This window comes from Carassius auratus, chromosome 19, assembly GCF_003368295.1.
Source record: "Carassius auratus strain Wakin chromosome 19, ASM336829v1, whole genome shotgun sequence".
NCBI lineage: Eukaryota > Metazoa > Chordata > Actinopteri > Cypriniformes > Cyprinidae > Carassius > Carassius auratus.
In genome coordinates this window covers 20,824,170-20,835,469 of record NC_039261.1, presented here as the reverse complement: position 1 = coordinate 20,835,469, position 11,300 = coordinate 20,824,170, and the positions used below count along the sequence as shown (strand labels likewise).

The 11,300-nt window shown below is 32.7% G+C and overlaps 2 protein-coding genes across 2 annotated transcripts; one reads left to right on the top strand and one right to left on the bottom strand.

Annotated features, from left to right (window-relative positions):
* Positions 1 to 1,090: 1,090 nt before the first annotated feature.
* Positions 1,091 to 2,642, bottom strand: LOC113119780 (small nuclear ribonucleoprotein Sm D1-like). Its single transcript, XM_026289436.1, has 4 exons — positions 2,503 to 2,642; positions 1,820 to 1,896; positions 1,519 to 1,710; positions 1,091 to 1,421 (listed from the first exon to the last, which is right to left on the bottom strand). Exons 1-4 carry the CDS (start codon positions 2,514 to 2,516, stop codon positions 1,339 to 1,341), a joined length of 366 nt encoding a protein of 121 aa, XP_026145221.1. The 5' UTR covers positions 2,517 to 2,642; the 3' UTR covers positions 1,091 to 1,338.
* Positions 2,643 to 3,187: 545 nt separating this feature from the next.
* LOC113119752 (cleft lip and palate transmembrane protein 1-like protein) lies at positions 3,188 to 11,193 on the top strand. Its single transcript, XM_026289394.1, has 17 exons — positions 3,188 to 3,675; positions 4,764 to 4,858; positions 5,005 to 5,194; positions 5,273 to 5,421; positions 5,521 to 5,599; positions 5,686 to 5,803; positions 6,737 to 6,831; positions 6,944 to 7,028; positions 8,461 to 8,564; positions 8,685 to 8,750; positions 8,829 to 8,879; positions 8,962 to 9,044; positions 9,127 to 9,161; positions 9,250 to 9,305; positions 9,387 to 9,431; positions 10,472 to 10,587; positions 10,671 to 11,193. Exons 1-17 carry the CDS (start codon positions 3,511 to 3,513, stop codon positions 10,753 to 10,755), a joined length of 1,617 nt encoding a protein of 538 aa, XP_026145179.1. The 5' UTR covers positions 3,188 to 3,510; the 3' UTR covers positions 10,756 to 11,193.
* Positions 11,194 to 11,300: the final 107 nt, after the last annotated feature.

Below are 11,300 nucleotides of genomic sequence, written 5' to 3'. Positions count from 1 at the left end.
TTCTTTAAATGAAAGCATATGCTTTTTTTCCTTTACACTATTTAATGACTAAAGTACTAAATGGGTATGTTTCTATGATGTGCTTGTAGCAGTATACTGTGTAGTAAACCAGCATACAAAGCTACTTACAAAATAAATAAATGAACATGAAATACTGATATGAGATGTATGATCTATGTATTTTCTTTTTTTCCCACTTTTTAAAAAATATTTTCGAAAATACAAAAAATAAAATAAAAAATAATCATATAAACTTAGACAATGTTGTTTAAATCAGTAAACGAGTAAATACATAATATACCTAGCCATACAGTTCTGGAATTAGAGGGGAACATTTTATACTGGGTCCATTGCATCTTGTAAACACTTTTTTTAAACAAGTTTACCATGGTAACACGGTTTCAAAATGCTATTTCCTTACAAATCCTTTCAGTTGTTTTTATATAGTGTATTTATTTGTGATTACAGCAATGATTAATTCTATCCAATAAAATTTTAAGGTAGACAACAATTTCAGTGTCTATTATTTTGTCATTGTATGTATATATCTATATATGTTTTTTTTAGTTGAAGTCTCTCTTTGAGTCGACTCTTTAGAATAAATGGCAAACAAAGAAATTTTCATAAGGAGGAATCTGTGAGGTGGTTAGTATTTTGTACACAATATTGTACAAGTACAATGAAAGATAATTGTATTTCTATGTTAACTATGATAGTCTTTACATTCAAATATTTTTCTGCTTGTTTTTTTGGTCGAGCACCCAGTTTAGATTGATGTCCGTGCTTTTGCCTCCTTTTTTTTTTATATTTTGGACAATGAAAGGAAAAATGTGTAATGGGCTAATTTAAACGAACCGATTTGTTCAGTTTCAGGGTGTTTGATCGGTCTTCAAAATAAAAGCCCCTTGCATTCATTTACAATAAAACAGGTAAGTTGTAAACTTTTTTTTATTGTTGGTACAATATTTTTGTTCTTTTCCCCTTGTATTTCCAGGTTTCCCCCTGACTAGCAAACTTGAGACACATGATGGAGATGGTTTTTTGGAGTGGCCATTAACATATTAGTAACACCCTTCAGTAAACACCTACACAAGTTTAATCAAGCAGTTTATTGACATGAATGTAGAAAAACAACCAGACACCTTCGCAGAAACATCACTGCCTTATGATTAGTACAAACAGCTCAGCAGCTAAACAAAAGACTCAAAATCAGTTTTCAAAAGAAATGAATTTAAATGTACAAAATTCAAACAACTGAGAATCAAAATATTTTCTAAATGAAAAGAAATAGAAACAAATGCTGTACAAAGCACACAAATGTACAGTGGCTTGCGACGTTCATCTCCTCGGGCCGCCGCGTCCACGTCCTCTTCCTCTGCCACGACCCCGTCCTCTTCCTCGCCCCCCACCACGACCAGCCACTGCAACACAAAGAGGGAAGCAAACCAACATTTTCACAATCAATCAGTCTGTGTCTCAATGTCAGGTTGGGTTTAGATTGTATTCTCCAGCACTCACCAGCCTCTCTCTTCTTCGACTTGACCTTGGGCTCGATGTCGACCAGCAGTGTGTCCAGAGGAAGACTGTCAGGTAGGATGAAGTAGCGGATGTTGTTTCCACGAATACTGAGAGACTCCAGCTGAGTGGGCTCTCTGTTCTTGAGGGTCATCTTCACAGCTTTGAGGTGAGTGTTCATACTGACATCCACACCTGTGTACAGGAATTAAAGAGTGCACAGACAGCTGTCAGTTTGAGGATTACTCAACTTGAGGAAGATACTTTGAAATACTAGGTTATTATTATTATTAATCATAGTGACCTGTAATGGTGCCGTGGACCTGTGTGCCATTCTTCAGTTCAATGGTGACTGTTTCATGACTCAGTTTCATCAAAAACCTGCAGGATCACGATCACAAACAATTACTGAAGCACTCATCATGATTAGAAATAACCTTAGAGCAGCAGAAATATAACAAACAACGCATTTGGTCAAATTCATTACACACAGGCTTCATTGTATTGTTTCTGTAGAAATCCCATAACTAACAATATTAAACAGAAATCTGAAATTGTACTTTAAACCTCGTAATTTGGTTTTAATAGTATAATATTTCCCTGGTAATATTTCAAATCTATATATGCATGCGTTTTGCAGATTTTATTTGTAGTAATAAGCAAACAGAACGTTACTAGCATTAAACGTGATTGTTTGTGTTGCTGCATTTGTTAGATTTAAAGCGCAGCATCTACAAACTAATGTTTTAAATGCATAAATGGTGACTAAAACCACCACTTACATGTTAAAAAATAAACAAGTGCATTTAAAACAAGACAATAAAGAGAAGACGACCTCAAACACATATATTCAGGTTCATTCATTCATTCCCGCCTGCTGTAGCTAACAGCTAACAGACAATCTAACTCCATCAGTCAAAATGCATCATGTAGCGCTGCGGGTAATTAGTGCATATTGATTAAATAATACATATAGATGTTTATTACCTGACGAGTTTCATGATGGCGGTGGATTTTAAGGGTAAATCCTCCACCGAAATGAGAAAAAATTGTAGCGCAAAACGACAAAATAGCGTTTGACGCTACTGCAGCAATGAGGGTTAATAACTTCCTGTGCAGAACGGAAGTAGAACCCCTGACAACGCAGAAACATCACAATAATATTTTCACATGTAGAAGATACATAAAAAATATTTACCTATATTTAATCAATGTATCTTTAATAGTAAATAAACGTTGGGTAAATAAAAGAAAAATATTTTTAGTCTTTATGTCCCACGTCTAGACTACAAATCTCCAAAGACGTGTAAAAATAAATGTTTTCTTTTCATTTATTAAAAACAACAATATTAATTGATATTTTAAAAAGCTAAATTTAATTTATTAATAAAATATTTCATATTTAAGTCGTTTTGTTATATTAAATAAACGTTTACGTAAACAAAAATGTAGTAAAAGTTGTGTTTATCATATTTTGATTATGATAATACGTTTAAAAGTGTTAATATCCACGGCTGGGTTAAATGTGTGACAATAGATATATATTTTAAAATGTTTTACAGAGCTTGCAGTTCTTCTTATTTGGCAAAAACAACGACATTAAAAGGTTGAAGAAAAAACAAATCTGGCAACCCACCAACGAACGATACGAGAAAAATAAGGAAACTGGCAACCCTTGTGACAGGAAGTGAATCCCGGAAGTAAGCGCTCATTGAAACATCACGTCAAAAGCGAATCGAGCGTCAAATTAAAGGAATTAAACGCGTACGATTCATCATGAGGAATCATCATCGATGACTTTAATGGGAATATGTGAGGATGCTGCAGTGGTCAGACATGAGAATATTAGTGTGAGGTGTTTTAAACGATGTTGCTGCGCGGGTTTAGACTGACGTGTGTGCATCAGGTTTGATTGACAGCTGAGCTCCTCTCCCGTCTCTTCTCCACGTCTGTCCTCCGAGCAGCATGTTCTGCTCGTGTGTGTGATGCAGTAAGATGTTTCCTAAGACCTCTGTGACGAGTCTGATCGTGGGGGTCTTCCTCCTGTATGTGCTGCACACGTGCTGGGTCATGTTCGGGATCGTGTACACCAAACCCTGCGAGAAACCCCAGAGTGACAGCTGCATCTCTCCTTACCTGGCCGGGAGACCTCGCCTGCAGGTGAGTGGACAGATACTGCTGCTTCTCAAACACTGCATGTCAAACCAGGACCAGGGCTTTATAAAGCGATATGTTGCTACATATAAAGATCAAAGACTATTTATTTAATTTTGGTACATTAGCACAGGGATTTTCAGTCACTTAGATGCCACGGATCCCCAAATATGATCTTCCTTTTCTACAATTTAAAATGCATCTGTATAGTTTCCTGTGTAAAGACCCAATTTAGATAAAAAGATATTAAATTTCCAAGTTAATAATTTTTACTTACTCATTGCGGCACTGCACTATATATTTACTATTACTTCCTTGCTCACTTTATATTAATTATGCACAATTTTATATATATATATATATATATATATATATATATATATATATATATATATATATATATATATAATACTTAATACATGAATGTTTATTTTTTGTCTTTTAAATTTTATCTAGTTGTATTTATTTGTCTATATTTTTAATTTATTGTAATCTAAAATATTATTAATATAATATAATATAATATATTAATATTTAGTTATAACATTTCATAAATAATAATTTTTATTGATTGATACATTTTAATCTACTTTTATTCATTCATCAATTTATTTATTTTTAACTTAACTCATATTTACCCGTTTTTATCTGTTTTATGTATTCATCTATTTATTTATTCATATTCTTTTTTTATGTATTTGTTTATTTAAATCTATTTTTTTGTCTATTTATTTACTGTAATCTCATATTTATCTGTTTAGTTATAATATAAATAATTATATTTTTATTTATTTATATTTTAGTTGATTATTTAAATCTCTTTTAGCAATTTATTTATTTTAATTTCATTCGTAATGTATTTTAATAGAATTTATTTTATGTCTATTTTATCAAATTTATTTGGTTTGATTTTTTATAACTGTTTATCTCTAAACATTTCCACATTTCGATAACATTAGCAGACATTTATTTAATTTATTAATTTAAATACAAATAAACAACAAATCTACAGTACAAAATACACACCATTAAGCAATAAAAATATATATAATAATAAATGCAGTAACAGTGATATTTTGGATGTGTGTTTTTAGCTAAGTGTCTACACTGCATTACGACCCAATGCTGACGGCGGACACAGCCTGATCCACAGAGAGGAAGAGTTTGATGTCAACACCAGGTTTGAAAGGTGATTTAGTAGCTTTAGTATTTAACTAACACACTATATCACACTCACTCTGTATTCTCAGTCTGTAGGGCTTCATTTGGGTCAATTATAGGCCACTGTCACAAACCAGACCTGCTCTCTCACATCTGTGCGTCTGTTTTCTCAAGGTTAGTCAATGTGTCTGTGCCGAAGAAGACCCGCAAGAACGGCACGCTGTATGCCATGGTGTTCCTGCATCAGGCAGGGGTCTCTCCGTGGCAGGATCCTCACCAGGTGCATCTAGTCACACAGCTGACCACATACATGCTGCCCAAACCTCCGGAGATCAGCCTGATCACGGGGCAGGACGAGCCGCAGGTGCGCTGAAGCCCACGTCCTGCATCTGAACAAGCTTTGTATCCATGCTCCTCTAAACCCAATCTGATTCGTCCTCAGAAACCGGAGCAGCTAAAACAAAGCGGCGGCTCGGAGCAGGACCGGCCCGTTTCTCACTGGCGTTCCCGTCTGACCGTGAACGTGGTGTCTGAGAACTTCCTGTTTGACCGAGAGGCTCTTCCTGGAGACGTGCACCGCTACATGAAAGTGTGAGTCACATCACCGCTGACCTCTGCAGTGACCTTTAGTCCTTTAAAGAGATAAAGCAATAAATGAACCCGTCTCTCCTTTACGTTCCTCTCCTGCAGATATCAGAGCGGGAAGAAGATGGTTTACCTGCCGCTGCTGTTTGTAGATGAGCTGAGCAACCGAGTGAAGGATTTAATGGTGCCTGTGCTTCTCTGATTCTCTGCTCTCTCAGTGTTTCTCCTCACAGAGTCATAATGTGTTTGGTTTGACACGTGTTCCTGCAGGAGATCAACAGCAGCACGACTGAGCTTCCTCTGACCATCTCATACGACTCCATCGCTCTCGGGAAACTGCGCTTCTGGATCCACATGCAGGACGCCGTTTATTCACTTCAGCAGTTCGGTAAGAATCGGACGAATCCTGGGGAATTCAAGTCAATGTATCAAGGTTAAATGGATTTAATTTCAAATGAAGAACACAGGGATTTTATTTATTTCTGTGTATTATTATTATTACTGGCAAAAACTTGTACAATATTTATAAAAATAAAAAAGAGGGGGGGGGGGATTTTTACAACCATAAAATAAGAAAAATATTAGCTGATTAATTGCATTGCAAGTGATTCATGCATATAAGTGAATGTATTAAATTTTCTTATTCATTTAGATAACGTTTATGTCCATTTAAGTAATATAGTTCATTCAGTTAATGGTTTTGGATTGCTATTGAATAATTCATTTATATAAATCATTATATACAGTAAATAATATATAATTATATTTTTTATTAAGTAATTCAAGTCAATGTATCAAAGTTTAATGGATTTAATGACAATATATATATATATATATATGATTTTTACAACCATTAATTGCATAGCAAGTGGTTCATGTATATAAGTAAATGTATTAAAATTTATTATTCATTTAGATAAATTTTATGTCCATTAGTACTTTGTCAAAAATAATTATAATATAATATATAAGTAAAAATTATAATATATATATATATATATATATATATATATATATATATATTGCTATTTATATATAATTACTATATATATATATATATATATATATATATATATATATATATATATATATATATATATATATATATATATATAAATAGCTGTAATATATAATATAAGTAAATGTATTAAGATTTATATAAATATCACAATTGAAATATGAATTCTATTAAATTAAAGGCACTAATTATTATTTTGCAGACAACTGTATTTCCGTCATTTAGTGTAGTTTTGGACTGCTTAACTGCCTACCTAATACAGAAAATATAATTCACAGTAATATTCTTGTCTTTGCGCTCTAGGCTTCACTGAAAAGGATGCTGATGAAATCAAGGGGATATTTGTGGACACCAATCTATATTTCCTCGCACTCACCTTTTTCGTGGCCGCCTTCCATGTAAGTGTGTGTTTTCCACAGAGATTCATCATCTTGTGTTAACTCTGGTCATAGAGCAGATGCTGATGGGATTCATATTTCACTGCTTTAAAAACACTGCTGTTTCTTCCAGCTTTTGTTTGATTTTCTGGCTTTCAAAAACGACATCAGTTTCTGGAAACAAAAGAAGAGCATGGTGGGGATGTCCAGCAAAGCAGGTCTGTCAACACCCTTCCTCATTTACATGCCTCAAATACATGCAAACTATCCTCTATAGAAGTGAAAGACTGTTGTGTGTTAGTGGAGATAGGGTCAAATGAGCAACCATCACACCAGAGAAACTCAACAACATGCAATGGATTTTGATAATGTATTATAATCAGGGTTCAATTAATTAATTGCCATTTAAAATTAAAATAAATGTTAACTTTATTTTTTATATTTATATTTATATATATATATATATATAAGTATAAATTAAATGTAGTTGATGTCACCATTTCAAATGCAAAATAATAAAAACTATATATAGCTACTAAAATAAAAAAAATAAAAAACAGAACAAAATTACTAAATAAGAACAGAAAAATACAAACCATTTGTAAAAATACAAACAAATTAAAATTAATCTAAAACATATGTAAAATAGCATTTCAATAATAATAAAATATCACTGATATATGTATAAATTATTATGATACTGAATGCAAATTACTCTGTGTTTTAAATTTTTACATTTCTTGTGATATTTAAATTAAAGAGGGTAAACTGTTATTCATAAATATAAACTATATAAATTATTGTAAATAAATATTTTATAATAATAATATATGTGTGTCCCTGGAGCACAAAAGCAGTCTTAAATCTCAGGGTTATATTTGTAGGAATAGACAAAAATACATTGTTTGGGTCAAAATTATAGATTTTTCTTTAATGTCAAAAATGATTAGGATATTAATTAGAAATCATGTTCCATGAAGATATTTTGTAAAGTTCCTACCATAAATATATCAAAACTTATTTTTTGATTAGTAATATGCATGGCTAAGAATTCATTTGGACAACTTTAAAGGTGATTTTCTCAATATTTTGATTTTTTTTTGCATCCTCAGATTCCAGATGTTCAAATAGTTGTATCTCATCCAAATATTGTCTGATCCTAACAAACCACACATCACTGAAAGCTTAATTATTCAGATTTCAGATGATGTTTAAATCTCAATTCCAAGAAATTAAACCTCCTGACTGGTTTTGTGCTCCAGGGTCACATATTTTAAGATGTATTTTAATAAAGTGCATTATCCTCTAAGTATATACAGTTCCAAATATAGCTTCATTATTTTTTACATTTACATTTTATTTATAAATGTGGAAAATAATTTGATATGGTTGCATCACTTAACATAATATAGGGCAAATGATTCATCCAAAGTAGTTTGCATGCATCAGATAAGATAGATCTGACCTGTGTGTGTCTGTGTGTGTGTGTGTGTCTGTGTGTGTGTGTGCGTGTGTGTGTGTGTCTGTGTGTGTGTGTGTCTGTGTGTGTCTGTGTGCGTGTGTGTGCGTCTGTGTGTGTCTGTGTGTGTCTGTGTGTGTGTGTGTCTGTGTGTGTCTCTGTGTGTGTGTGTGTGTGTGTGTGTGTGTCAGTGCTCTGGAGGTGTTTCAGCACCATCGTGATCTTCCTCTATCTGTGGGATGAGCAGACCAGTCTTCTGGTTCTGGTTCCTGCTGGGATCGGCTCTCTGATCGAGGTACACTCACACTCCTCTTCTTGTCTTATTAGTCGTCTTTGCATCAAGTGGACATAATGAACCTCCACCTGCACTTTTGTCTTTGTTTTTCTGACCGCCTGTGCTCTTCTGGTTGTTCAGGTGTGGAAAGTGAAGAAAGCGTTAAAAATCCACGTCATATGGAGAGGCTTGACTCCCACATTCCTGGTAAACTCTGTGGTTTTATTACTGATAGTTAACGGTGGTTATTCTCTGACTGTATATTGTGTGTGGTCTATCCTTCAGTTCGGGAAGCTGGATGAATCAGAGAAACGAACCGAGGAATACGACACACTGGTGAGTGTCAGCGCAGTCTTCTGACGATGTTTAGAGATGTGCTGTGTCTAAAGATGAATCTGAATGTTGTTGGTCTGAGCAGGCCATGAAGTATCTGTCCTATCTGCTGTATCCTCTGTGTATCGCCGGAGCCGTTTACTCTCTTGTGTTTGTCAAGTACAAAAGGTAAAACTGAGAATTAAACACTTTCTTGGTTGAAAAAGTTATCTGAATTGCAATGATGAATGTATTTGTTGTGTTCGAACAGCTGGTACTCCTGGATTATTAACAGTTTTGTCAATGGTACGTTTCTCTCAGTAGCTTTCTCTGATTGATTCATTCAGAAACATTGACGATGGAAATGTAATTGATGGTTGTTGTTCTGATTCAGGGGTGTATGCCTTTGGATTCCTCTTCATGCTGCCTCAACTCTTTGTGAATTACAAGGTCCGTTCAGTCTTAATCACTTCTTGCCTTCAGAATAATGAAGTAATGTTTGATTTAGTGATCATGTATTTGTGTTAACAGCTGAAATCAGTCGCTCATCTGCCCTGGAAAGCCTTCATGTACAAGGTGAGAGACCATCACACAGTTCTCTGATGCTGTTTGCATTATTAATAGATGATATGTGAAGAAACATGATTTGTTTTGGTAGAGAATACTGCTTTTAAAGTAACAACATGCCTCTGAATTTAGAAAAAAATTAATATATATATATATATATATATATATATTTATATATATATATATATATATATATATATATATATATATATATATATATATATATATATATATATATATATATATATATATATATACTATTCAATTTTATATAGTTTATTTATTTTTATTTTTATTCTTTTTACTTTTTTAACTTGTAACTATTTTCTATTGTGCATTATGCATTGTTTTAAATACATTTTTATTATTATTATTTTAAATAAACCAACATAAAACCAACAAATTAATAAAGTAATATTACATTAGCTGTCAGACTCAGAAAATATATATATTTTTATATCATATTTTCTCTTATTCTTTTAATTATTTTTATCTAAACAAACTCTTTTTCTATGAAACAGTTATCAGATATCTGTTTTCCCCCCATAACAAATTTCCTTATTTTCTATTGTGCATTATGATTTTGTTTTAATGCATTTCTATTATAAAAATTAAAAAATAATAATAAACATAAAATCTAACAAATTAATATATCATATTAGTTGTTAGGCTTAATAAATTAAATAAATTAATACAAATTTATATTTTTATAAAAATTACATAAAAATAATTTATAAAAATTATAAATATTTTATTATTATTTTTATTTTATACTTTTAATCATTTTTATTTTTTTAATTCCTTTGCAAAGGGTATCAAATACGTTATTTTGTAATGTATCAGTTCTTTTTTCCTACTGTGCATAAATATTTTTGTTTTCATAAAATAAAATCTATCAGTTTAATAAAATTATTTATAATATTAGTTGTCTGATTTAATAAATAATTATTGACTACTAATATTGACAAAAAATGGCATATTTATAGGTTTGTGTTTCAGTAATGGAGGCCTAGTGTCCCTATCATTTTGACACCAATGTTTCTCAACAGGCTTTTAATACGTTTATCGATGACGTCTTTGCATTCATCATCACGATGCCCACGTCGCATCGGTTAGCGTGTTTCAGAGATGACGTGGTGTTCCTGGTATACCTCTATCAGAGATGGTGAGAAACTATAGTCAAACACTGATCCACAGCTGGTGTTTAGATCCGTATAGATGTCACATGGGATGTTGATGTGGTTTCAGGCTCTATCCAGTGGATAAAACCAGAGTGAACGAGTACGGTGTGTCTTACGACGAAAAGCCCAAAGGAAAATCCCATAAAGACTGACATCCTCACAACAGAACAGCTCGGCATTATCAGATTCAATAAGAAAAGGACAATACTGCATTTGTATCTCAGAGAAATTGAACAGGCTTCTCGCTGTTGACTCGACTGGCTGCAATATCTCCTTCAATTATAAGACAAGAAGTAAATCTATGAAAAGCTTGGTTTAATTTTACAGAATGTATTTCGATGGGACCTTTAATTCAGTCTCAGATAGTGTTTTGAAACTAAGACCGTATCTCAAGGGTGCCAAAAGACCAGAGTTTCAGATTAAAGACGTGATTTGTTTTGAATTTGGATTCCTTTTAGGAACATGATTGTTTGCTTGCGTGTTCAGAGAGAAAGATGTATGTTTGTTTTTGTGTTTCATTCCAATTAAAAGTGTTTTTGTGATTCAACTGCTTAATTACAGAGGCTTAATTAAAAAGTTTATGCCTTCTACCGCCTTCATTTCATTTTTGTGGCTTTTATGCTTTTCAATCGTTAATTTCTCACTATATTAACTATTGAACTATTATTGCCTACTATACCTATGTAAGTGTAAGTGT

Coding starts and splice junctions, on each gene's coding strand:
- LOC113119780 (XM_026289436.1), bottom strand. Junction 1,711..1,819: donor GGTCCACGGCACCATTACAG/GTCACTATGATT, acceptor TCCTGTACACAG/GTGTGGATGTCAGTATGAAC. Junction 1,422..1,518: donor GTCGAAGAAGAGAGAGGCTG/GTGAGTGCTGGA, acceptor TTTGTGTTGCAG/TGGCTGGTCGTGGTGGGGGG.
- LOC113119752 (XM_026289394.1), top strand. CDS start 3,511: ATGTTTCCTAAGACCTCTGTGACGAGTCTGATCGTGGGGGTCTTCCTC. Junction 5,195..5,272: donor CGGGGCAGGACGAGCCGCAG/GTGCGCTGAAGC, acceptor ATTCGTCCTCAG/AAACCGGAGCAGCTAAAACA. Junction 5,422..5,520: donor GTGCACCGCTACATGAAAGT/GTGAGTCACATC, acceptor CCTCTCCTGCAG/ATATCAGAGCGGGAAGAAGA.